The sequence below is a fragment of the Callithrix jacchus genome, chromosome X (genome assembly GCF_049354715.1).
Source record: "Callithrix jacchus isolate 240 chromosome X, calJac240_pri, whole genome shotgun sequence".
In the NCBI taxonomy this organism is placed as follows: Eukaryota; Metazoa; Chordata; class Mammalia; order Primates; family Cebidae; genus Callithrix; species Callithrix jacchus.
Window position 1 is genome coordinate 138,333,117 of NC_133524.1, and position 27,868 is coordinate 138,360,984.

General features: G+C 42.6%; 1 protein-coding gene and 1 long non-coding RNA gene across 3 annotated transcripts; both read left to right on the forward strand.

Annotated features, from left to right (window-relative positions):
- The first annotated feature begins 13,659 nt into the window (after positions 1–13,659).
- Positions 13,660–15,607, forward strand: LOC144581243 (uncharacterized). Its single transcript, XR_013531823.1, has 2 exons — positions 13,660–13,793; positions 13,936–15,607. It is a non-coding gene; the product is annotated as an uncharacterized LOC144581243 (long non-coding RNA).
- Positions 15,608–24,425: 8,818 nt separating this feature from the next.
- Positions 24,426–27,071, forward strand: LOC144581244 (melanoma-associated antigen C3-like). Of its 2 annotated transcripts, none has more exons than XM_078364275.1 (3): positions 24,426–24,483; positions 24,958–25,051; positions 25,360–27,071. In XM_078364275.1, the coding sequence occupies exon 3, from the start codon at positions 25,428–25,430 to the stop codon at positions 26,631–26,633; it is 1,206 nt and encodes a 401-aa protein (XP_078220401.1). In that variant the 5' UTR covers positions 24,426–24,483; positions 24,958–25,051; positions 25,360–25,427; the 3' UTR covers positions 26,634–27,071. The 2 variants fall into 2 exon arrangements, with proteins under 2 accessions (XP_078220401.1, XP_078220400.1); XM_078364274.1 differs by having other exon boundaries at positions 24,426–24,520; positions 25,360–26,781.
- The last annotated feature ends 797 nt before the right edge of the window (positions 27,072–27,868 follow it).

A 27,868-nucleotide genomic window follows, 5' to 3' on the forward strand; every position in this document is an offset into this window, starting at 1 on the left:
TTCCTAGATATGGGCCCACAGAAATTCTCATATAAGTGCACAAGGAAACATGTAAATGAATATTAATTAAGCATGATTTCAAAGAGTAAACAGTAAGAAGTAACCACTAGGGGATTTCGTAAGTAAAATACAGTATACACACAAACAAAGGAATTTATGCAGATTTCTGATAAATAAATCAAATTTACATGCTGAAATGAAAATGAAGCTCAAATAATTCTTACCTTCAAAATAAAAAATGAAGCAACATTTCTGACCAAATACCACTTCTGTACATTCAACACACACACAATGATATTATGTACTTTCACGTATGTGTAAAGAAATACAAGAATAGTGAAATAGGCATTCATAAAACAAGCAAGAATGGGTACCTTTGAGTTAAGGAAAATAGCCAGGTGAGGTTAGATGAAGAAGAGAGAAAGTAATGAAATAAACTATAAACAAAGGAAAGGTTTTCAGGAAAAAAACCCTAAAATTTCTCAATTCAGTTGTCTTGAGACATTTGTAAACACTTCATGGACCTTATTGGGGCCTCCTTCTAGGTGATCTCTTCTGTTCCACTAAAAGAATCTATCTATCCTTTAACCAATGCCAAACTTTCTTTATTATTACTGTAACCTTACAGTTGTAAGAATCAAAGAAAGGGAAAAGAAACCGGAAAGGTGGCTTGACAGTTAAAGACAGGTTTATTAACTTCACCCTCATACAATGGGTCCCATTAAAACAGTGGCCTTAATAAGCACATTCCATTCCCTTCAGGTGCACTAGGATAGGGAAGCTAAAAGCAGACGTTTGCCTGCAGCTGCAGGAAGATGTATAGGAACAGATACAGAGCTCTCCCTCCCAGCACAACGAAGAAACACAGAGGCCGCCCAGGCTACTGATAAACTTTCCTGACTTAAAAACGCTCACTCTAAAAAAAAACTTAAAAAAGTGCCTCTAACCTAACTCCGCCAAAAGCCCCTCTCAGGTGTATTTCTCTAAAATAAACCTGGAAAGGCCTATGCGTTATTTTTTGTTAGTAACTGTTACAGCTGCTATGACGATAATAATTAAGCAAAATGTTATGGTAACCGAGATTTCTGTCCGATATTTTACTTTGAGGGTGTTCCAGTATATAGCCTTACTGCAAATAGTAGAGTGAGTAAAGCAATTTCTGCAAGAGTGGCATAGGAAATCATTTTTATTAAGAAGGTTTTAATATTTGGCTTAAAAGGAGAGGTAGAAATGCAAAAACAGTTGGTGAGGTAGGGGTGAGATTGAGTAAGATGAGTAATTTTTACTCAATGACTTATTTTGTATTATTTTCAGCTTAAGATATTTTATTTACTTACATTAATATTTAGGATGTTTTTCTGGGCCGTGACGGGTTGCTTTCTTGGCTTTTTAGACTTTGATTTGAGTGTGATATACCAAGAGATGATTTCTGTCATGGATATAATTTAAACTGTAGCAAATAATAAAAACTGAAAAACATTAGGCAAGACTAGAAATTAACAACAGGAATTTAAAAACTGCTATAGTTTTTGAAATGTAATTTTCTTTTTCCATCTTCCCATTTTTATTAAAGCACAAATTATGGTAGGACTGGTTTGCTTTATTATACTTGGCTTAATTCTTTGTGTACGGCGCAGCAACAATCATTATTTGCTACATAGGCCTTTCAAACTGGCTTTGTTGGAACTTTGTTTCATAGAAGAAATTTGAGATAAGACATTTTAAAGCCAAGCCCAGCCGTGGATTTGTACCATTAAATACCTATGAGTTGAGGAGAATTTTTTTTCTTAGATTCTAAGATAACTTGGGGTTCCTGGCCTTTTAGAAAGTAACTTTCTTTACTTACCACAGATTCGAAACCCTGTAAAGGGACTGTGTACACAAAATATGAGGCCAGTTTTTCAAGGGCTTTATTGGCTTTATGAGTTTATTTATTTATTTATTTTCCAAGTCAGAGTCTTGAGCTGTCGCCGGGGTTGGAGTGCAATAACACAATCTTGGCTCACTGCAACCTCTGCCTCCCAGGTTCAAGCGATTCTCCTGCCTCAGCCTCCTGATTAGCTGGGATTACAGGCATGCATCACCACGTCTAGATACTTTTTTGTATTTTTAGTAGAGATGGGATTTCACTATGTTCGCCAGGCTGGTTTTGAACTCCTGACCTTGTGATCCCCCGCCTCGGCCTCCCAAAGTGCTGGGATTACAGGCGTGAGCCACCTCGCGCCAGTTGTTTTTTTTGTTGTTGTTGTTTTAAAGGATAGCATACCATTCCAGTTAATGCCTTGGTAAAATAACCAGTTTGTGTGCGTGTGTGTGTGTGTGTGTGTGTGTTCTGTTATAAAAGAAAATAGATTCTTACTGTGCTTATGCAAACAACTATATTGTAATTTAAAAATACTTATAACTAGGTTTTAAGTTTTAGAGGAACTAGGCAGAAAGAAACAAACACGCTTTAAATTCTATTTACGGTAGTATCCTTTACTTAGTTGTTAAAGGCTGTGGCTAGCTTAAAACAAATTTTCTTGACTCTGAAAAATAAAATAAGGATTAGCAGTGTTTTAAGCAAAAGGTAAAAACTTGTTTTTGCTTTTTATTAGTTTAGTCCATTTTATTAACTGCTGTTTCACTTGATATTTATAAATATCTTAGCTTTTCATGAGTTCTGTGCATTTTTTGTTGTTGTTGATGTGAGAAACCTGCCTTTGAGAGCACTTGTTAAAGTGCTTGATTATAAACCATGTTGTGAAGAGAATTGAAACAAAGTAACGTTTGTCTGTGAATAAGGAAATGTCTAGGTTGGATAGAGTTAGAAACACAATTGACAAAGAAATGTGATTACTTTTGCGCTTTACATTAACCTAACAACCTTAATTGTGATTAATAGCACATATTTGGACAGGAGAACCTTAGACACACCGTACAGTTTTGGAACATGTGTTAATATTATTCCCTAAAATATAACCTATAAGACCGCATTTTGGCAATTTGATGTGCCTAAGCATGTTAAATAATTCTGTTTACCGTTTTTTTTCATGCCTCAGGGGCCCTGTGCAGCATGCAAAAGCCAGGGGTTAGGAGAGACAAACTTGAGACTAAAGTTTGATTTTGGGAAGCACGTTAAATATGTTTAAAATTTAAAACACTTGATATTATGAAATTTAATTTTAAATTACCCTGTTGTTTTTTCTTTGTTTCTTTTGTTTCGTTTTGCCAAAATGATGAGTTAATTATTTGGAACAGCAGAAACCGTTTATCAGCCTTTTCTATTGCATGAAATTCCTGTTTAAGAGAGAAAGTTAAATTTTACCCTTGCATTAGTTTGCTATTAACGTTAACCCAAATTTTAATGAAACCTTATAGACAATCCTATGTAAGTTTAACCAGTTTGACCATGAAGTGAGATTTTTACATACCTGTTAAAACCCTTGACAAGTTTTGCTAAAGAGTATATTAGCCTTTTAAGAAAACCTTGTGGTGCTTGTACTTGAGTGGTTAATTTACAGAATAAAAACCCATATAATACCCTTTTGAGTTTAGTTAATATGTTTACCCACAGTTTTTTTTTGCAGGAATAATTTTTACAAGGTTTTTCTAATTTGCTTAAACCATTCACTTTTTATTTAATTTTAAGACAATTTTTTTATTCTTAAGCAAAATGTATATTTTATGCCTTCTTATAATTTTTCACTAAAAACACTTTTTACTGTTTTTATACACCTTGCATGCAAATCCACGTTTAGTAGTTTGAATTACATGTTATAATGGTAACTTTTAGCAATTTTTAACGTCAACGTAAAAAGTGTTACGTTTTTAAAATTAAGCGCTAGATGCAGATCAAGTTTGACTTTTCCAGCATAGTTAGGGGCAGAGTTACTTCCATACTTTTCTGGCCTTACCAATTGTGAAGCAGGCAACTTGACAGTTTTTTAAAGGCTAAAGAAGCAGTTTACAACCTTAAAACATTTAGCAAACCTAGTATTTGACCTGCATAATGTAGACCACATTTTTACATCTTGAGGACATTAGTATTTTACCAGTAATTCCTAAGGCTGTTTTTATTTTAAAATATTCAAGTTACATGAACTGAAAGGTACCACAACTTTTATTTTTACCTCAAAGATCTTTGATCGAAGTGCTTATCTTTGTTAGGCCAATTAATTAAAGCTTGTTTCAATAGACATTGCACAGGTAACACATATATAGCCACACAGACAACCAGAAGAAGATCCAGTAGTTACAAGACTTTTTACTTGGCAATTTCCCAATTGGATTATTGGCCTTCAGGTGAGGCCCTTTAAGAACAGAGCTAGGAATACAGTTTACGGGGCCTAATAAGCAGCCGTAGATGGAAGACAGACAGATTTTGAGAGATACTTATTTACTTCTAATTTCAGCAGTTGCATAAGAAAACAGAGATTTTTCCCAAAATGGGATTTGTGGTGTCTCTTCAGTTCTCCCAAGGAGTTCCAGGCCACCAGAAGCCATTTTAGGGTTTTTTAATGCATGCACCAAGAGTGTGGCAGGACAGAGTGGAGAAAAGTAATTCAGGTGACTGAGAAAAAAACCTGTTCCCGAAAACAAGACTTATGAAGAGAAAAACTTAAAGGCCTTTTGAATATAATTATAGCTTGGGTAGTCATTTTAATGAGCTGAACGCTCTTTTTTAACAGGCAGAGGTTAGAATTGTAGAAATGTTATGACAAGTTAAATTAAAGGATTGGATTATGTACAGGAATTTCCTGTGATAATGAGAGGGATTTTCAGAGAAACATTCCAAATGCTGTTTGATTTGTGACAGATTAGACATGGAGAAAGGGACATGAACTCGAGCAATGCCTTTAACTCTAGCCACTTCCCAGAGAGGAAGAATGGCAGAGGTGGTTTGGCTGGCTGGAGTAGTTTTTGAACGGATAACAGGTGGAAAAGGAGGAGGGGACGAGGTTAGGGGCTAAAGGCTTGGGGGCAGGCGGGGCCACTGGGGCAGAGGGTTCACACAGGCAATGAGTGGGTGCAGGGGGTTGAGAATATAGACCGGTTTCATCTGCAGGGTTGAAAGGAGTTTTGGAGGAAGGGGTTTTAGAGGAAGGAGAGACCTGGGGAGGGTTTTCATTAAGAAGAAGGATTTTATGAGGGGTGAAGCTTGACATAGGGAGGGTCGAGATTTAAGGTAGAGAAAAGCCTGAAAATAGAGAACCTCTTGCCATTTACCATTCCTGGTTATAAGGTTGTTAAGATCCCTGAGAAATTGATGACCCATTTTTGGGTCATCGGCTGTCCTTATCTAATCTGTACTGGGGCCAATCTGTGTTGCAGTAGAAAATTAAATGCTTTGGCTTTAGGGTCCCCATAAGCCAAGTTTGGTGAGATTGCAAAGAAGACAGCCCAGTGGGGAGGACATAGGCCTGTGGGATTGCTTAGCACCCCTGTGGACTGCTAAGAGAAAGCTGAGGGTCTCTGTTTTGTTCTAAGCATCCTCAGACAAAAGACAGAGACCCAGAATCCTCTTTCTGAAAGAGGACAGTTAATCTGAGAAGAAACTGTGTGTCCCCAAGATTTCATTTAGCTTAGTCCCACTGGCCCTCTGAGGACCGGGACGGCAGGCCAGGCTTTCTCCAGAAAGCCTGGAGAAGGCGGGTTTTCCCAGTTGGCTGAATTAGTGTCCAATGTTGGATGTTCTGGTTTGAATTGGCAAAGGGCCTCCCAGATTCGAGCCACATGAGGAAGAGTGAGAGAGGGGGGCGGGGAGAGAGAGAAAGAAAGAGAGAGAGGAAAGAGGAAGAGGGAGCAAGGTTTAGGGAGCAAAATACCTGTTGCTGGTGATTGGAGGTGGACTCCTGAGACCTGAGGGTTTTGAGAGCCCACTGGGGAGTAGCCCTGGCCTGGGCCTCACAGTCCCCTTCAAGTTAGTTGTCCTCACGCAAATCATTTGAAAAATGAAGTGAGAGGAAAGACGGGATGGGAGGCTAGAGACCCTTGGGATCCAGGAGTTAACTCAGGATGAGCTGCCGTTGCCCACTGCTTCCTGGGTTGCAAGCGAGCCTTTGCCCCAACACCCGTACCGGGTGACCTTGACAGGGAAGGACAGGTTTATTTTAGAGAAAATTAACCTGAGAGGAGCATCTGGCTGAGTTTGGTCAGAGGCACTCTTTCTTACAGACCAAGAGTTTTTAAGGATTGAGGGAGGGAGAGTTTATCAGAGGCTTGGACTGCTTTTGTGTTTCTTTGTTGTGCTTATGTCGGAGGAAAAGTTTTGTATTTGTTCCCATACGTCTTCCTGCAGCTGCAGGCATACTCCCAGAGTCTGCTTTTAGCTTCCTTATTTTAGTGCACCTGAAGGAAAAGGGATGTACTTATTAAGGCCCACTGTTTTACTGGGGCCCATTGTATGAGGCTGAAGTTTGGCAGTTACCTAAGAGACTCCCACCCCACCCTCCACCCCACAACCCGTGCCAGAGCTGTTTTATCTGTGTTATAATCTCTGCTCTTTCTGGCTGATTGTTGTTAAAAAAGAAATGATTTCCTTGAAATGCATGAGGCTAGAAAGGGAGTTGGAACTTAAAGTGGCGGTGTTTGTCCGAGATGACGGTGCTCCTGCTCTGTCAATAGTAAATAACATAATTGGGTTGTGTGACTCCTTCAACTTTATTATCTTCTTGAAAGTATTTTAGAAACCTAACACAGTATGCACAAGGTATGTATAAAAAAGGACTTGTGAATAGAATGACGGGATATTCCATTGTCAAGGATAAGAAAATCATTATTGTCAAGATGTCAATTCTAACTTGATCTGTGGATTACCTAAAGTCACAATCAATATCTTAGCAAGTTATTTTGTGGATATCAACAAATTTACTTTAAGGACTAAAATATGTTTTATGTGGAAAAGAAAAAGATTAACAATAGCCAACACAACATTAAAGAAGAAGAAAGTTGGAAGACTAACACTTCCCAACTTCAGGTCTTACTATAAAGTTACAGTAATCAAGACAGTGTGCTACTGAAGAACTAACAGACAAAAAGGTCAAGAAAATGCAATAGACAGCCCAGAAATAGACGTACAGAAATATAGTCAACCAAATTTTGACAAGGAATCAGAGGCATTTCAGTGAAGAATAATCCTTTCAGCTAATTGTACTGTAACAAATGGACATGCACATGGAGGAAGATGAAGCGAGGCACAAAGCTTGCACTCTTCAAGTCAGTCACAGACCTAAATGTAAAGGGAACATTTAAAATCCTATGAAACACACAGAAGATAACATAGGAGGAAACCTAAGTGACCGTGGTTTGGGATAATGTTTTAGATACAATCCAAAAAGGAGCATCCGTGAAAGAAAAAACTTGGTAAGTTTGGCTTCATAAAAATGAAAAGATTCTGTTAAGGGAATGAAAGGAAAAACCAGAAACAAGGATAAAATTTTGCAAAAAATAAATCTGACTAGAGATGTGTACCAAAAATTTATTCAGAGCCCTCAACTCAGTAGCAAGAAAGCAATCCAATAAAAATGGACAAAAGATCTGAATAGATAGACGTGACGTCAAAGGATATATACACATGGCAAATAATAATGTAAAAAGATGATTCACAACATATGTCACTAGGGAATTACGAAGTGAAACAAGATACCACCACATACCTTTTAGAGTGGCTAAAATCAAAACAACTGAAAATTTCAAACACTCAACAGGAGTCTAAAGAGCAGGAACCCTCAGTCATTGCTGATTTTAATTGGAAAAAACATACAGTCACTGTAGAAACAGGATTGTATGAATCTATTCATTTTAAACCTGGAAATAGTAAAAAAAAAAAAGTATATAAAGAAAACACTGTTGTTGTTGGGATTTGGGTAGGGGGTGATGTTTGACTACTGAGGTAAAGCAAAGAGAAATTTTAGGCTAAAGGAAGTGATCTCTACGACATTTTGGTGTTAGATGTAAGACTCTACATTTGTTACACTAAATAAGAGTGTTCATTATACTAAACTCTGATGTATACAAAGTTTTAAAAATCAGCCACACATTGGGTTTTCAAAAGGAGGCTGAGAAAAGAATGGGTTTCACAGGATTAAATGCGAAAGGAGAGGCACCAGCAAAAAAAAAAGGGTTTGTCTTAGTCTAGGTGAGGGATGAGCCAGAGAGGTAGTAATGGAGACCAATTGAAGTGGAGGAACTTCACATGGGATTTAGAGGCTGGGGTAACAGGTACTGTTGTTGGATTTGATAAAGATTGAGAAAAAGGAAGGTATCAAGTATATCAAAAAATGTGCTACCGATAGCAAAAAAGTCACTTTGAGCTATGATTTTTTTTAATAAGGTGTCAGCCCTCATGTGTATTTTATAACCTCTCTGAACCACACACAAATGCTCCTTCTTCCTTGAAATCTGAGAATGCTCTCCCCTCCCCCAAACTTGTGTGCAAAAAAATCTACATTCATGGCAACTCTGGTAAATCTTCAGTGACAGAGGCAGCATGTTCTCTGAAGGCTGAATCTAAGTGAGAAAGAGGAACTGAAGTGAGTCATTTGGGGCATGTTTGGAGAATGGTTATGTTCCCTACTTTAAAAGATCCCTGACACTCACAACTGATTGAATCCCAAGAACATTAGTCCCTCTCTCTTCTGGACAGGAGACTTATTTCCAATACCAGGTGGTAAAAGGATAGGTTGCTATTTTGTTTTTACCATCCATAAGAAGTGCTCCCTTCTTGGGACCTCAGAAGAACAACTCCATGAGGATAATTTCCAAGGACGTGGGGGCCAGAGCTGGAATTGACCCACCTGCTGATTCCCAGTCTGGGAGAAGAGCTTCCTTGTCTGTGGGTTTCCACCTTGAGCGCTGAGGTTTGATACACCAATCCTGGCTATGAGTGGAGGCCAACTGCTCCTGGGACACTGAGCCAAAGCTGAGGAAGGAAGTCAGCTCATGAACAGATGAGTTGATCCTGGCCATAGTGGATGGACAGAACCCAACCCTCAGTGAAATCTCTGACAAAGCCACAAATCAGCCTCTTTTGGAATCTTAGGGAATCCTGAATCCTGCTGAGGGTCCTGTCAAGAGTAGGAATAGCTGAAAAGGGGTATGTGAATCTCCTATCTAGGTGGAAAGGAAAACAAAACTCTATTGCCATCACATTTGGGCAAACTGGCACTGCCTCTGAGTCAGTAAAGTGTTTGTGGACCTGGTCAGGGTGTCTGTCATCAACACAACATCCCCTGGTCATGCCTTTCTGGAGTAGAACTGCTCACGTTCTATTTCTTAGATCCCCAGAGTTCCAGAGGTCAGCAGGAGGACTGGTCGAGTAGGAGGGGGAATTAATACACCCTGGTCCCAGGTAGCATTCCCTCAGCCACTGTTGAGATTTCAAGTTCTGCTCTCAGAAACCAAAGGTTCATGAAAGCAGCTATGCCTCCTATGGCTGAGCCAAGGGGATAGAAGTAGCTGCCATTTCCTGTGTTCCTGTTTGACTCTTATCATCTTACTTTCCTACTGTTTCCTCCTGTTACTGAAGTGACTAAAGATCCTAGCCTCTTTCAGTGCTTTCAACTCCAGCCTTACTGAGGCTCGGATTTATTCATACTGCTAACTCAAAGATAATTTGTACAAAAACATTATTCTGTGTATGTTTGTGAATTTTTGGTTTTTTTTCATAATAAGCATTTTTAAAGTAGGTTTTGAATTTTTCTGTAATTGTCTTTCCTGTTTAATATGAAAAAGGGGCTTGGCGCCGTGGCTCACACCTGTAATCCCAGCACTTTGGGAAGCCGAGGAGGGTGGATCACCTAAGGTCGGGAGTTCGAGACCAGCCTGACCAACATGGAGAAACCTCATCTCTACTACAAATACAAAATTTGCCAGGCGTGGTGGCACATGCCTGTAATCCCAGCTACCTGGGAGGCTGAGGCAGGCGAATCACTTGACCCCAGGAGGCGGAGGTTGCGATAAGCCAAGATCACATCATCGTGCTCCAGCCTGGGCAACAAGAGTGAAACTCCATCCCAAAAAAAAAAAAAAAAAAAAGAGGGTTCCACTTACATTAGGGTTTTTATATGGATATTCTGTTGTTCCACTGACACTTATGTAGAGAAGACTGTCTCCTGCTCTAAAGCTGCAAGCTTTAAAAATCAGTTAAGCACATGTTTATACGTGTTTTGTCAGTTTTGTTTTTCAGAACTCTCCATTCACTTCCATTGGTCTATCTGTCAATCTCTGCACCCTGATGACTCTTTTTCAAGTGTATATTGATTATGCTTGTCCATTTGCATTTCTTTATACTTTAGAATCAGGTGATTCACATATGCCTTCATGTCCAAAGCCCTTTGTTTTGATTTAGAATTGCAATAAATCTGTAGATTCCTTTTTGGGAAGAATCAACATATTTAAAATATTGAATCTTCGTGCCCATGAATTTATTTTACTTTATGTTCATGTTGGTCTTCCTTAATATGTCTCAACAGCATTTAAATATTTTTGTCTGTAAAAATTTTTTGATTAAACTTTTGTAACCAAAAAATATTTTTGCCAGCCACCAGCTGCCTCCCAGTCTTATTTGGTTAAAATGTTTTCGGTTAAATTATTTTCCTTAGATTCTTGATATTTTGGTAAGATAGGTTAAAATTATATATTTTTTACTTTCATTTTCATACACTTTGCCTGACAGAAAATGAAGTTGATATTCTTTTGAATATTGACCTTATACTAGCAAAATTATATGCTATTACATATTGAATAAATTATCTTTAGTTGTTTTGGATTACTTTCATGCCCACTCTAATCATCCATTAATCACAAAAGCTTGTTTCCAACTGGCCAATCCTCATCCCTTCACTTATTACTCTTGGATTACTACACTTGCCACGACCCCTTGTATAAAAAGCAATAGAAATAACTGTAGCAGAAACTCTAGGTTAGGTCTCAAGTTCAAACTAGAAGCTTTCAACGTTTCCTTAAAAGGGATATCTGTTATAGGTTTGTCATGCATATCCTTTATCTAGTTTGGTAACATTTTTATATTTGATAAACTTTATGTTCAATAGTTTTAGATTTACAAGAAAATCGTGACAATAGTAAGAACGTTTTCATATGTTCCATACTCAGTTCCTCCTGTTAACATCTTGCCTTGGTAAGGTTTCCTAAAACTAGTGAACCGGTATTTATACACTGTTATTAATATTCTTTATTTATTATTGATCATAATTCATTCACATTTTCTTACTTTTCATGCAATTCTATTTTCTATCCCAGATCCCCTGAGGATACTCCATTACATTTAGTCGTCACGTTCCTTTGGTTGAGACGTTTCTCGATTTTGAAAATATTGACGGTTTCGTATGGTTAGATATTTCGTAAAATTGACTTTGATTGGGATTTATGTGATTTTTTTTCTTGCCCTGATTTGATTTAGGTTATCTTTTCTGGGAGGATGAACAGAGAGGTGAAGTGCCATTCTTACCATATCATACCAATCGCACATAGTATCAACATTCATTTGTCACCAATGATGTTCACTTGATTACCAGGGCATCATTGTGCTTTTTAGCTTTATTCAGGGTAAAGTTACATTATTTTTCCCTGTGTTCTACTGTCATCATGAGAAGAACAGGGAGACCCAGGACTAGCCAGTAGTCAGTAGAGGCCTCGGAGAGATAACTGCAGAGACTCCCTGCCCACAAAGAGGAGAATCCACAGAATCCATCTCCATTGCTGCTGTCAGCCCTGGGAGGCCCTGGGGCATAGTGGCCCACTGTAGCATCCCCTGACATCTTAGCGGGTAGAAAGAGAAGAAGGCTGTGCTCAAGTGAGTCTCACTTCAGATCATGAGAGGGGAAGGGACCTGGGCCCTTCCAGGCATCCCCAGGAAGACACAGCAGAAGGACTGGTGAGACATCCTTCCCAAGAAACAGGAAGATGCACAAAACCAGCTCCTGTTTTCATCCCCGAGAGGCCTTGGGCAGGGCCATCGGTCAGAGATGCTAGTGCTTTTCACCTCCTCTTGGGGGACATCTCTTGGAAATGGAAACCTTGATCTGAAGGACATAGTCTCTGCACAGCAGGGGATATGGGGCTCTGAGGCCCTGTCAGAAATAACTTCAGGAAGACAGAGGGGCCTTTCCCCCCACCATTTCAGACAAAGGACACCAGAGCCCTGCCTTGGGCCTGGGAGGCCCTATCCCACTGTGGATGGATGTGATTCTCCTTCCCACTTTGCTGGTCTCAGGGATGGGAGGGGCTTATTCAGACATGAAAGACTCAGATGCACAGGGGCAGACAGCCAGGCAGTTTCAGGAGTCCAGGCACAGCCTGTCAGGAAGGCTGGAAGGGAACACCCATGGCTGGTCGTGCCCCCTCCCATCCCTGTGCCTGCTGCCAGCTCTGGAGGAGCCCATCAGGGTCCCCAGATGTAAAACTTTCTGACTTTCATTTTGGGAGTCCGCCAGAGGGGAGGTTTTCTCTGAGGTGGGCAGTTTCAGTTAAGCAGAGGAGCCCCAGGACTGACTACTCCACGAGAAGACAACTCTGTGGAAGGACAGTGACCTTCCAAAGTGGAGGGGAGGCCCAGCCTGCTTCCAGACACTTCCTGCTGTCAGCCCTGGAAAAAGGATAGGGGGAGAGAAAACGGGGTGGTGGGCAGGAAAAGGTGAATGAGAGGCTCGAAGCGAGCAGGAAAAGGTGGAGGGGTATGGCGAGGTAGGCAGGAAGGGGTGGAAGGGGTCAGGGAGGTAGGCAGGTGGGGATCCGGGGGGACTCAGGAGATGGGTAGGAAGGGGTGGAGAAGGGCCAGGAGGTGGTCAGAAAGTGTGGGAAGGAGGCAGAGAGGAGGGGGGTTCCTCCATAGACAGGAGACCCTGCCCCATGCTGTCCCTACAGTCAGCCCTGGTCAACCCTGGCAGGGTTGAAGGATGTGTTTCCCTACTTGCATCTTGGGAGTCTGAAGTACTTGAGGCATTTTGTGAGAAGGCTCAACTCAGGTCAGCAGACAGAACAGTCTTAGAACTGGCCAATCCTCAAGGTAAGTGCCCTAAGGGAGAACTGAGGGACCTCCCACTACAGAAAGAAGAAACTCCTGCCCACCCCGTGCCTGCTCGGGGACTTGTAGGACCCAGACAGTAAGAGGGCAACTGAGGGCTGAGGGACGTGTCCTCATGACAGAAGAAGGGAGGAGATGCTGGCCCTGTAGGGAATAAATAGGAAGACTTGGAGGACAGCAAGGGGAACCCCCACCTCAGAGGACAGATTCCCAGACATTCCCACCCTGCTCCTCTTATCAGCCCTCGTAGAGCTCCCCAGTCGGCTCAGGCTGAGCCACAGCTCTCTCATTGCCGGGTAAAGGGTGTAAGGGAGGGGGAGCCCTTGGTCTGAGGGTCCCACTGCAAGTCAGCAGGGGCAGCTGCCTCACATTGGCAGGGGGAAGATTCCAAGGCCTTGCTGGGAATAAGAGTGAAGACTGACGCGTCACATGTGCATCAGAACAGCTGTAAGGCTGCCCCAACTGCTCTCAGGGATGTGGAGGTTGTCCAGAGGTTTTGCCTCAAGCTGAAAGAGTGGTAGGGATGTGGCTCGGTCTGAGAAAATGTGACAATGCTACTTAAATTCTGAGGGGGCTATGAACCCTATAACTGCGGGGCTCTGGGAGTCTGGCCAGCCCTGGGAGGCCCAAGCCTCTGCTTGCAGTCTTGAGGTGCTCCTTCACTTCCTCTTGCAGGTGCTCCAGGAACCAGGTGGTGACGAACTGGGTCTCAGTTGCACTTCCTAAAGCCGGCACAGCAGAGGAGGCCCAGGCAGTGCCAGGAGTCAAGGTGAGTGCACACCCTGATGGTGTACCCCCACAGACAGAGCAGACCTGCCAGCACCCAGTCCCAACCACCTACTGCCATTTCTGGTGCCCCAGGCTCTGCCTGCCAACTGTGTCCTGAGGTGCTTTCTCACATCCTCCTACAGGTTCTGAGGGAACAAACCCCCTAGGAAGACAGGCGATCTGTGAGGCCCTAAAGGACCACCTTAAGAGAAGGAGAGATGTAAGGACGCCTTTGTCAGAGCCATCATGGGTGCGTTTCTCAGCTGGGGCCACTCACACTGTCCCCGTCTTGCCCAGGCCTGTTGGGTCCCATCATCCACATCCCTGCTCACACCTTTACAGCCTGCTCCTGAGGAGGTCTTTATGTCTATCTTTGAAAATTTTCCAAGCTGCAACTTTGAGGAAGACTTCCAGAACCAAATTGTGATAGAGATCTTGGTAGAGCCACAGGATTCCACAGTTGAGGAAGAGGAGGATGCCTGCTCCGTTTCTTCTTCCTCTTTCCACTTATTGTTCCCCTCATCTTCCTCCTCTTTTTCCTCCTCCTTCTCATCTTTCTCCTCTTTCCACTCTTCCTCCTCATCCTCTACTCTGATTCTTCGTGCTCCTGAAGAGGAGGAGGAGCAGCAGTCTGCTGGGATGCTGCCTCTTCCCCAGAATCCTCCTGGGAGTCCTCCCCAGGGCCCTTTCCAGAGTTTCCTGAGCTTCTGCTCCTCCTCCACTTTGTGGAGCCTATTCAATGAAGAATCCAGCAGCCAAGAAGATGAAGATACAAGTACCTGGCCTGGCTTGCCAGACAGTGAGTCCTTGTTCACTTGTATACTGGATGAAAAGGTGGACAAGTTGGTGCAGTTTCTTCTCCTCCAATTTCAAACAAACAGCCTGTCACAAAGGCAGAGATGCTGACGATTTTCATCAACAGGTACACGGACTACTTTCCTATGATCTTCAGGAGGGCCCATGAGTTCCTAGAGATTCTTTTTTGGCATTGCCCTGACAGAAGTGGGCCCCGACCACTCCTATTGCTTTGATAACCCATTAGACCTCACCTGTGAAGGGAGGATGAGTGATGGGCAGGGAATGCCTGAGAACAGAGCCCCTGATATTTATTCTGAGTGTGATCTTCATAAAGGGGAGCTGTGCCTCTGAGGAGGTCATCTGGGAAGTGGTGAATGCAATAGGGAAGTATACTGGGAGGGAGCACTTAGTCATTGGGGAGCCAGGGAGGTCCTCACTAAAGATGGGGTGCAGGGGCATTACCTGGAATACTGGCATGTGCCCAGTAGTGCTCCTCTGCGTTATGAATTGCTGTGGGGTCCTAGAGCTCATTCAGAAACTAGCAAGAGGAATGTAGTAGAGATTTTGGCCATGTGAAACAATACTGTCCCTAGCTCCATTCCAACCTCCTCCAAGGATGCTTTGAAAGATGTAGAGGACATCACTGACATCAAAGATATGCTGCTCCCATGGCCATTGCTAGGTTCCGTGTCATCTCCAAAAACTTCTCTTGTGCTTAGTGAAGTCTAGGGTAGTTTCTTACCTCTGTGTTTGAAGAGGGAAGTCGAGGTACTAGGTAGTAGAGGGCATGAGTGGGGCTTGAGGGAACAACACAGTGTTCTTTGCATTTCTGTTCTATATGGGAGAGGTAGAGATTTACCTGTTTTTTTGTGTATGTGTGTGCTTTTTGAATGATTTTCCTTTTAATAGTAGGTTGAATTTGCTTCAGAATCTTATTTTATGAACATTAGTCACATATATATTGCTGTTTATCTAGTTTAAGAGTAAAACCTTGATATTTTGTAAAAAAAAAAAAAATTGGGAAAACCTCTCTTATTTTGTGATCTGTAACAGGATAACATGGTATTGTACTAGGAATTTTCTTTGAAATGTGTTAAGAACTCAGCAGTTAAATAGTGGAACATAATAAAGGATGGTGAATAGTTACATTTCCTTATCCCGTTTAGTCTGTTGCTCATGAAAACTAAAGAAATAGACCTGGCTTTGCTTAGTTCATTCAAGAAAGTAGCAGAAATTAAATCTTATTTAATAAAGGCATCTCTGCCTGCTTTATTTGCCTAACATTCTTTGAATATTTGCTTGTAGAGGGCACTCTTAATAGTGGGGACACAATGAAAAGCAAGAATTATGCCTTACCGATAAAATAGTAGAGTCTAGTAGCAGAAGCCATGTCAAGAAGGTGGTAAGATGTTCTCTACAATCATAAGAAGAAGTTTAAAAAGGAATGGGGAGGTGAGACTCCAGAAGCCAGCCTTCAAGAATAACGTCTCTGGGCTAAGGTAGTTTGGGGCCTCGAGAAACTGCAGTTGTTTCTGTGGGAGCTGATTGCCATGAAGCTGGGTGGTGGCAGGGACTGGACTCTTAGAAGGTGAGAGAAAAGCCTGGAATGGAAAACTGCCCTGAGCAGTTGCTTCTGGGTGGAGGATGAGGGAGAGAAGAGTCTCCACGTAGGCAAGTAATGGAAGGGGTCCTGTGGCTCTTGTACTGGTGAGCCTGAGCACAGTCCAAAGACTAGGTGATGAGTACCCGTCATTTACAGAGGTTTCCCGAGAAACGGGGCGATAATCCCTTGAAGTGCTGCCCAGGAAGCCTCCAGGCTGGCACTCATTTTCCTAGCCTGGGCGACCCAGAGCTGACTCCATAAAAAGGACATTTTATTAGGTTATTTTGAATTGAATGTGGGCAACTGTAAGCAAGGGCTAGATTTTTAGTGGAAGATAAATAAAAATCGTGGTTTGCATGGACGAGCAAAGGGGAAGGTAAATAGGAGTTGGTCCTTGATTTCAATTCTAGGGTCTTTGACCTGTATTCCACTTTGAGAATTCTCCCCTTACCCAAATTATATAATATATCATTCAGAAAGAAAATGTACTGAGTTGTATTTATGAAGCCAAAATTTTGGTCGAGCTGGTATTTCATGCCATACTCACCTACATGTTTTCTGAGATGTTTCAGATAACAAAAACAAGAGCTGAATTTTTCAGAACAGACAGTGGTAGACTTCGAGGTTTTAATTATATTGATAATGACTGCCATTTGTTAAAATTCCAATACATGTCAGGCACTGTGGCAGGTGTTTTATTCACATTATGTACATCCCAGCACATCTACAATAAAGGACTTATCAAACCCATTTCACCCAGATGAAGAACCTGAGGCTCATAGTGCTTAACGAATTTCTCCAAGTTCACATGGCTAGAATGAGACCTGCTGTGAATTGATCTAGGCACATACTGTTCCCACTCCTCCCAGCCTGAGGAAGGTCTTTACCTGTTAAACTACTCTTCACAGTTCTTAACATTTCTCAGGTGATATAAAGATGAACCAACCCTGTGGCCGTGATATTCAGATAGGACTAGGGAAGTAAGGTGACAAAGGAGATAACTCCTGTGCTGCATGAGGGAACAGTGATGGCCTCCCCGGAGGTAGTTGTCAGGCAAGATCATGTTGATTCTCCTCAGGACCCACCCCAACTAACTAGACTAAAGTCCTGGCGGGTCCTTAGACATGAGGTTCAGAGTGTGACCCATGAGGAGGTGCACTATACTTGAAAATAACTGCTTGAGTTTTTTAATTTATATAAGCAGAAATTCAGAGAACAGGCATGGGAATGGATATTAAGGGTGTAGGATGGTGGAAGGAACACAGAATTGAATCAGACTGAATTTATTAATTTGGGCCTAATAAGTAGGGATTCTGCATTTAATGTTGCAGCTTGGGAGTTAAAAAAGGTTCTAATAGTGTACTTGCTTGGTTAGCTGAAATGTGGATTAAAAGATGGCTCACTGTGAGCAAGCCAGAAATGCCTGATTTCCTGCCTTGGTTTAATGCAGAAGAAGGGATTCAAATGCTTAGGGAGATTGGGATGCTGGGATGGATTAGTCACTTTAGACCTTCTCATCCCAGCTGAGAGGGTCCAGAAGATATACCCTTGACCAATGGTTTGTGAAACAGTGGTGCCCCTGTATGCTCTGAGTCAGTGTCCAGTGTATGGTACTGTTTCTCCGATAGTCAGGATTCACGAGTCCAGCAATCAAGGGGTGGAAGTGGCATGATTCACCATCACCACTAGGGACCCAGTAGCAACATTTTTGTTTCCTGTTCGAATGACATTTACCTTCTGCTGGCCTAGAGGTCTTAGTTCCAGAGGAAGAAATACTGCCACCAAGAGGCACAACAATGATTCCATTCAATTGGAAAATAAGACTGTCAACTGGACACATTCGGATCGTCCTACCTTTAAGCCAACGGGCTAAGAAGGGAGTTATAGTGTTTGCTGGGGTGATTGACCCGGACTCTCAAGATGAAATCAGTCTACTATTCTGCAACGGAGGTAAGGAAGGGTATGCAAGGAATACAGGAGATCCATTAGGGCATCTCTTAGTATTACCATGCCCTGTGATTAAGGTCAATGGGGAACCACAACAGCCCAAGCCAGGTAGGACTACAAATGGCCCAGAACCTTCAGGAATGAAGGTTTCAGTCACTCCACGAGGAAAAAAAACACAACCTGCCAAGGTGCTCGCTGAAGCCAAACAGAATACAGAATGAGTAGTAGAAGAAGGTAGTCATCAATACCAGCTACTACCATGTGACCAGTTGCAGAAACAAGGACTGTAATTATCATGAGTATTTTCTCCTTTTGTTAAAAGCATGTCTGTGCATGCACACACTTGTATTAAGAAAGTGTCTTTATTTTATTCCTTTTTTTCTTTGTCATATGACATAAGATAAGTTGACTTCGTATCATTGAAGTGTGTTAACTTTATGTAATAGCATTTGGGTTGGGGATTGGTGCATTTCCGGTTGTATGAAGGAGAGTTGTATTATGTTAGGTATAATTATGACCTTATTATTGTCTTTGTTTGAAGATTATGTATGATCTCAGGAGATGTGTATGGGTTCAAGTTGACAAGGGGTAGACTTGTGATGGTTAGTACTAAGTGTCAACTTGATTGGATTGAAGGAGACAAGTACTGTTCCTGGGTGTGTCTCTGTGAGGGTGTTGCCAAAGGAGATTAACATTTGATTCTGTGGACTGAGAAACAATAGACCCACCCTTAATCCGGGTGGGCACAATCTAATTAGCTGCCAGTGCAGCCAAAATCAAAAGCAAGAAGAAGAAAGTGAAAAGACTAGACTGGTTTAGGCTTCCACCCTACGTATTTCTTCTGTGCTGGACACTTCTGCCCTCTAGCATCAGACACCAAGTTCTTCAGCTTTGGGGCTTGGATTGGCTTCCTTGGTTCCCAGCTTGCAGATGGCCTATTGTGGGACCTTGTGATTGTGTGAGTTAATATCCCTTAATCAACTCCCCTTTACATGTATGTCTATCCAATTAGTTCTGTCCCTCTAGAGAACCCTGACTAACACATATTGGTTATTTTTTATTTTTATTTTTTGAGACAGAGTCTGGAGTGTAGTGGCGCAAACTCGGCTCACTGCAAACTCTGCCTCCCAGGTTCAAGTGATTCTCCTGCCTCAGCCTCCCAAGTAGCTGGAACTACAGGTGTGTGCCACCAAGCCCAGAACATTTTTGTATTTTTAGTAGAAACGGGGTTTCACCATGTTTTACAGGCTGGTCTTGAACTCTTGACCTCAAGTGATCTGCCTGCCTCAGCCTCCCAAAGTGCTGGGATTGCAGGCGAGAGCCACCGTGCCTGACCTATATTGACTGTTAAAAGGACAGTGGAGAAAAGTACTACTGATGGAATAAGGTTAACCCTTCCTGCCAAGACTTACAGGATTGTTTTAAAACTAGATGCAATCCTGTTTTTGAAATTACAAGTCACCTAGTAGGTGCAGGAAATATTGGAAGATTTCAAGGCCATGTTGGCATTCCCAGAAACAATTCCAAGAAATGAAGAGAATTACTATCATAAACTATAGTGGTTGCTTTTAACTGAGCACCATAATGGTGATGTGAGAGCCATGACCCACTGTAGGTTAGTTTATTATTCCATAACAAAATACTATAGACTGTGTGATTAAACAGTAGAAATGTATTACTCACATTACTGGAGACTAAAAAAATCCAAGATCAAGATTTTTGGCTGGTTTGAATTCTTCTGTGGGCTCTCTTTGGTTTGCAAATGGCCACCTTCTCACTGAATTCTTACATGTTGTCCCTTGTTCTGTGTGTCTGTATCCTAAGCGCCTCTTCATGTGAAGACACCAGTCATATTGAATAAGATGCTAACCATAAAACCTAATTTTCCCTAAATTGCAACTTCAAAGGTTCTATCTCCAAATACAGTGACTTTGTATGTATGCATTTGGAGGAAGGGGTATAATTCAGCCCATAATACCCTGCCAACTAAAATCAGAATTTTTATGCACAAAAATAAACTTGTTGTGTTAAACCATTTAAATTTCGGGAATGTTAAAAATTCCATTAGCTCACTGTTACTTTATCTGACTACTACACTGCTCCTCTTCCTTTTATAATGCTTATTTTAATTCTTTTCCTTCAAATAAATACTGCATATATTATTGTTGCAAAAGATGATGAAAATACATAGAAATCACAATTCTCCCCTTGAAAAGTTCCTCCAACATATTGACCTCGACTCAGAACTTTCCACAATGTGGTATATAAATTTTAAAAGCTAATTTCAAGTTTTTAAAAGATATGGTAATATATATGTGTGTGTATGTGTGTGTATATATATATATATATATATATATATACCCACAAGCATATATATGATTTATATTTATATGTGTGTGTATAAATATAACTAAACATGAGTAAAATATACATACAAATATGCCACTCGCCTTTGCCACTATCGTAGGTCCAATTGCATTCTCCTAAAATTCTACCTTGAAATCAAAATGTTGCCTTGTTTGGAGATAGGATTATTTCAGAGGCAATCAAGTTAAAATGATGTTATTGATGCTGGCCCTAATCGAACATTATGGGAGTCATTTTAAAAGGGGGGAATTTGGACATAGAGATAGTAGAAGGATGACGATGTGAGCATACATGAAGACAGCCATGTACAAAGCAAGGAAAGAGGCCTGGAATGCATCTTTTAATCACAGCCCTCAGAAGGAATCAACCTTCTGTATACCTTGCTTTTTGACTACCAGACTCCACAATTGTGAGACAACATATTTTTGTTGTTTATGTCATCCAGGTTGTGGTACATTGCTGTGGCACCCCTAACATGTCAATATAATCACTTATTGAAATGGAATCAAGAGCTTTCCATGACAGCACAAATGTTAATAGATCTGTCTTACTTTTGGGATTATTTCCTAGAATTCCAATTTATGTCTGTGCAATAATGAATTGAACAAATCTCCTCTTGATGAACAAATATTTGTTTATCTTTTGTGGCTATAATTAATATAAATACAATCAACATCTCTGAGCATAAATTCTTGAACAAGTGCTTATAATTACTTATAGGGAATGCATTTTAATGAGGAAACTAAGTCAGTATGAATATTTTATATTTTTTGAATGTTACTGACTTTTTTCCCTAAAATATTTCACCAATTAATTATCTCACATTAACAGAGGAAATTATTATTATTTAATAATAATTATTATTATTCGCCATATTTGTCTATGGGGAAATGATTCATTTATTTACAAACATATTTTATCAGAGTTTTACATGTTGGTCAAACTTATGGGGACAAACCCTAGGTGACTTTGGGTTTGGTGCCGGCTCTTAGATGCAACACCAAAATGTGGTTAAACTTATGAGTGCAAACCCTAGGTAACCTTAATTTTGATGATGACTTTTTCAGATGCAACACTGAAAGCACCAGCTATCTAAGAAAAAAGAGATAAATCGGACTTTGTTAAAACGAAAAACTTCAACTCTGAAAAGTCACTGTTAAGATCCTGAAAAGACAATCCAGAGACTGGAATAAATGTTTTGTGAAACACGTATCTGATAAAAGATATACCTTTAAATATGTTCAGAACTCTGAAAATCCAACCATAAGAAGACAACCCAATTTCAGGTGGATGAAAACCATAAACAGGTACACAACCAATGAATATATAGGAATTTAAAATAAGCATATAAAACTGTTCAATGTCATATGTCATTTGAGAATTGCGAACTAAAACAACTAGGAGATAGCACTACACACCCTGGAGAACGGCTGACATTCAAAACACCGAACCATCAAATATTGACCCATATGTTGAGCAACAGGAACTTTCAGTCATTGTTAGTAGGATAGACCTGGAGGAATCATAAAAGCGTAAGGCTAAGTGAAAGAATAAAATCTTCAAAGGCTACATTACGTATGATTCCAATCATACAATATTCTGGAACAGGTAACTATGAATACACTAAAAATATCTGGTTTCCAGAGGCTGAAGGGTTAGGTTTGAGGCAAAGGGAATTGATAGGTGAAGCACACAGGAGATTTAGGATGGTGAAACAATTCTGTGTGATACTGTAATGATGAATGCTCACCATTACACACTTATCAAAACCCATAGCATCCCCAACGTTGAGTGAGTTCTGATGTAAACTGTGAACTTTACCTAATAATGAGGTATAAATACAGGCCCATCAGTTGTTGCAAACAGGCCGTAATAATACAAAATATAAATACTAGGAGACACTGTGTGTGTGTGCGTCGGGCAGGGCAGGAATTGGGGGTGGCATATATATGTGGGAACTCTATAACTTTGATGAAATAAGTTTTCTCTTTGTATTTTGGGATTAGCAATGCTCTAAAAATGATGTCTATTAATTTTTTAAAGGATGCAAATGATTTGAACAGACACTTTACTGAAAAGAATATACCAATCAGCAAAAGGCATATAAAAAATGACCAACGTCATCTGTCATTAGGAAGATGCAAACAAAAACCAAATGAGATTCAAATACAGGCTTATTAGAAAGGCTAACATCTGAAAATATAAAATACTAAATGTATGAGAGGATATGGAACAAGAGGAATTCTCATTCCTTGATAGTTGAACTGAAAAATGGTATAGCCACACTTTGAAATCCGTATTTTGTGAACCTACTCATATGACAAATTGTGAAAGTTAAAATCATGTGAACTGAAAACAGTATAGTTGCCAGAGTCTTTGGAGAAGTGCCTTGATCGACTTCAAAGGAGATGCGCAGGGGACTTTAAGGGTGATAGAAGTGGTTGGTATAATACTTGGTTGGTAGATATGGGACTCCATGCATTTGCCAAAATACATGTAACTTCACATAATAGCTAAATCTGATGAGTGTATTTTAAAAAATTAATAATGTATTGGTTTTTAAAAGGATCACTCACAGGCTGCTGAAAAGACAATGGATTTTTCTGGGACAAGGGTAGGAAAAGAAGCAAAACTAAGGAAGCCGTTGACATACGTTAGGCGAGAGATTATATTAATTTCACACACAGCAGTACTTAAAGTGGTAGGTTTTGGAATGGATTTTAGCGGATGACAGAAGAAGTGTTGCTGTCTGGACAGGACAAGTGGGGAGTGCAGGCCCTGTCAGGAATAATATGCTAATGAATACTGAGGGGCCTTTCCACCCCATTTCAGACAGAGGGCAGTGGAGCCCTGCCTGGGGCCTGGGAGGCCCTATCCCACGGTGGTTGAATGTGTCGCTACCTCTCTTGCACCTCGCAGGTCTCAGGGATGGGAGGGGCTAATTCGGAGGTGAAAGACTCAGATGCACAGAGTCAGTGAGTCCAGGCAGTTTCAAGAGTCCAGGCACAGCCTCTGAGGAAGGCTGGAAGGGAACAACCAAGGATGGTAGTGGCCCTTCCCTGTCCCTGTGCCTGCTGCCAGCTCTGGCGGAGCCCATCAGGGTCCCCAGATGTACAGCTTTCTGACTTCCATTTTGGGAGTCAGCTGGAGGGAAAGATTTCTCAGAGGGGGGCAGTTTCACTTATGCAGAGAGAGGAGCCCCAGGACTGGCCAACTAACAAGATGAGAACTCTGTGGAAGGACAGTGACCTCCCAACATGGAGGGGAGGCCCAAGCGTCGCCCAGCCACTCCCTGCTGACACCCATAGACAAAAGACTTGGAGAGGTAAAAACGGAAATGTGGGCAGGGAGAGGTGGGTGAAGGGTGAGGAAGTTAACAGAAATAGGTGGGAGGCAGTGGGGAGGTAGGCAGGAAAGGGTGGAAGAGGGCAGGTTGGTGAGCACGAAGAGGTCGGAGTAACTTGGGAGGTGGATAGGAAGTGGTGGGAAGGAATGGAAAGGTGGGCAATAAATAGTGAAAGGGGGTGTAAGGTGAACAGGAAAGGGTAGGAAGGGGCGGGGAGGTGGATATTAAGGGGAGAGAGGGGTCAGGGCGGACAGAATGGGGTGGGAGAAGACAGCGAGGAGGGCAGAAAGGGATGAGAGGGGTCAGGGAAGAGGGAGGAATCTGTGAAAGAGGACCGGGAGCTGGATGGAAAGGGGTTGGAGGGGGTTAGGGAAGCCGGCATAAAGGAGTGACAGGGGGGCGCTGAGGAGGGCAGGAAGAAGTGGAGTAGGAGTTGGGGAAAGTGGTCAGGAAAAGGTGGAAGGAGGCAGAGAGGTGGCGGGGTGGTTCCTCCGCAGAGAGGAGGCCCCGCCCCACGCTGCCCCTGCCGTCAGCGCTGGTCAACCCCCGCAAGGTTCCCGGATGTGCTTGCCGGCCTCCATCTTGTGAGTCCGAAGGACCTGCGGCGTTTTGTGAAAACTCTGGAGTCAGGTCAGCAGAGGGAAGTCAGAAATGGGCGGTCCTCAAGGTAAGGGACGGGGAGGCCTTCGTCTGAGGGTCCCATGGCAAGTCAGCAGAGGCAGCTGCCTCCGGTAGGCAGAGACAAGAGTCCCAGGCCCTGCTGGGGATAAGAGGGAGGACTGAAGTGTCACATGTGCTTCAGAGCAGATGTGAGGCTGCCCCGACTGCCCCGTGGTAGAGTATGGGACGTGGCTGCCTCCTCACTACCTCCCTCTGCTCTCAGGGATGTGGAGGTTGCTCTGAGGTTTTGCCTCAGGCCGGCAGAGTGGTGGGGCCTGACCCTCTCTGAGAAGCGGTGAGAATGCTAATTAAATTCTCAGGGGACCATGCAGTCCGGAGCTGTGGGGCTCTCGGAGTCTGGCCAGCCCCGGCTGTCAGCCCTGGGAGGCCCAAGCCTCTGCTTGCAGTCTTTAGCCTGAGGTGCTCCTTCACTTCCTCTTGCAGGCGCTCCAGGAACCAGGTGGTGACGAACTGGGTCTCAGTTGCACTTGCTAAAGCCAGAACAGCAGAGGAGGCCCAGGCAGTGCCAGGAGTCAAGGTGAGTGCACACCCTGATGGTGTACCAAGGGTCCTACCCCCACAAACAGAGCAGACCCGGCAGCACCCAGTCCTAACCACCTACTGTCAGTCCCGAAGCCTGGGGTTCTGCCTACCAGCTGTGCCCCGAGGTGCTTCCTCACATCCTCTTACAGGTTCCCAGGGAACAACCCCCCTAGGAAGACAGGAGACCTGTCAGGCCCTAGAGGACCACTTTAAGAGAAGGAGAGATGTAAGGCCGCCTTTGTCAGACCAATTATGTGTGCCTCTCTCAGCCGAGGTCACTCACACTGTCACTCTCTCCCTCAGGCGTGCTGGATCCCATCATCTCCGTTCCTGCTCACACGTTTACCTGCTGCTCCTGAACAACAGGCCTTATGCCTCTCTTTCCAAACCTTTCACACCTCGGCTTTGAGCAAGACTTACAGAACCCGACTGTGATAGAGGACTTGGTAGAGGCACAGGATTCCATAGATGAGGAAGAGGAGGATGCCTCCTCCTCTTCCTCTTTCCACTTTTTATTCCCCTCCTCTTCTTCGTCCTCATCCTCACTCTGTACTCTATTTCTGAGTGCTTCAGAAGATGAGGAGATGCCTGTTGCTGGGATACCACCTCTTCCCCAGAGTCCTCCCGAGATTCCTCCCCAAGGTTCTCCTGAGATGTCTCCCCAGGGTGTTCCACAGAGTTCTCCCCAGAGTCATCTGCAGAATCATCCCCCGAGTCCTCTGCAGAATCCTCCCCAGAGTTCTCTGAACTCCTGCTCCTCCCCTTTCTTGTGGACCCCATTGGAGGAGGAGTCTAGCAGTGAAGAAGAGCAGGAAACACCTGTATGGCAGGCTTTCCCAGATAGTCAGTCCTTGAGCAGGTATGTGCTGGATGAAAAAGTGACTGAGTTGGTGCAGTTTTTTCTCCTCAAGTATCAAAAAAAGGAGCCTGTCACAAAGGCAGAGATGCTGAGTATTGTCACCGAGGAATATAAGGACTATTTTCCTATGATCTTTGGGAAAGCCCATCAGTTCATAGAGCTAATTTTTGGCATTTCCCTGACTGATATGGACCCTGAGAACCACTGCTATTTCTTTGAAGACACATTAGACCTCACCTGTGAGGGAAGCCTGCTTGATGACCAGGGCATGCCCCAGAACTGTCTCCTGATTCTTATTCTCAGTACGATCTTCATAAAGGGCAACTGTGTCCCCGAGGAGGCCATCTGGGAAGTGTTGAGTGCAATAGGGGTGTATCCTGGGAGGGAGCACTTTATATATGGGGAGCCGAGAGAGCTCCTCACTAAAGATTGGGTGCAGAGAAAGTACCTGGAGTACCGGGAGGTGCCCAACAGTGCTCCTCCACATTACGAATTCTTGTGGGGTACAAGAGCCCATTCAGAAGTCAGCAAGAGGAAAGTCCTAGAGTTTTTGGACAAGCTATCTGCTACCATCCCTAATTCCTTTCCGTCCTGGTACACGGATGCTTTGAAAGATGTGGAAGGCAGAGCCCAGGCCATGACTGACACCGCAGATGATAGTACTGCCATGGCCAGTGCAAGCCCCAGTGTCATGTCCTCCAACTTCTGTCCTGAGTGAAGTCTGAGGCACAGTCTTCCCTGTGTTTGAAGAGGGCAGTCGAGGTTCTAGGCAGTGGAGGGCCAGAGTGGAGCCAGAGGGACCACAGTGTTTTTTGTGTTCTTGTTTCATATGAGTGACTTAGAGTTTAACAGTTTTTGTGTGTGCGGGGGGGTGTATTTTACAAATGCTTCTCCTTCCAATAAAGGAGTTGGTCTTTGACTCAAATTCTAGCATCTTTGAGTTGCAATCTTAGTTTATGATTATTATTTCCACTTGTGTTGCTGTTTGTCTGGTTTAAGAGAAAGAGTGATATTTCATAAGGAAAAAAGGGAAAACCTGTCTTATTCTGTGAACCGAAACAGTATATTGTGATGTTCGGTAAGAATTTTCTTTAAAACGTGAAATAACTCTGCAGTTAACTGGTGGAACAAAATAAAGTATGGTTGATATATTCGCATGACCTTATCCTGTTACTGTGTTGCGCTTCCAAATTAAAGATTCATACCTTGAATTGCTTGGCTTATTCAAGAAAGCAGCAGAAATTCAATCTTAATAAATAAAAGCCTCAGTGGCTATTTGCTAAACATTCTTTGAGCATTTACTTGTGGATGGTGCTCTTAGTAGTGGGGACACTATGAAAAGCGAGACTTATCTCTACCCATAAAATGGTAGAGTCTAGGAGAGAAGCCATGTCAGGAAGGTGGTAAGATATTCCCTATAATCTAAGGAACATCTTAAAAATACTGGGGAAGTGGGACTCCGGATGTGAACCTTCAAATGAGTTAAGGCAGTTTTGAGCTTGGGGAAACTGCAGTTGCTTCTGTGGTAGCTGATTGTCATGAAGCTGGGTGGTGGCAGGGGCCAGACTCTTAGAAGGTGAGAGAAAAGCCTGGAATGGAAAGCTACTTGAGCAGTTCCCTCTGGGTGAAGGATGAGGCAGAGAGGAGTCCCCACATGGGGAAGTAATGGGAGGTGTCCTGCAGCTCTCTAACTGGTGAGCTGTAACACAGTGCAAGAACTCGGTGATTGATACCCATCATCTGCAAGGATTTCCTGAGAAATAGGATGATAATCCCTTGCAGTGTTGCTCAGAAGCCCCTAGGCTGGCACTTATTTGCCTGGCCTGGGAGAGCCAGCTCCCACTCCATTGAAAGACATTTAATTAGGGTATTTTGAATGTAATGTGAGCAACCTGTAAGCAAGGACTAGATTGTTAGTGAAGGATAAATAAAAATAGTGGTTTGGATGGATGA

Bases quoted from the DNA above. Each gene is read 5' to 3' on its own strand.
- LOC144581244 (XM_078364275.1), top strand. From the start codon at position 25,428: ATGCCTCTCTTTCCAAACCTTTCACACCTCGGCTTTGAGCAAGACTTA.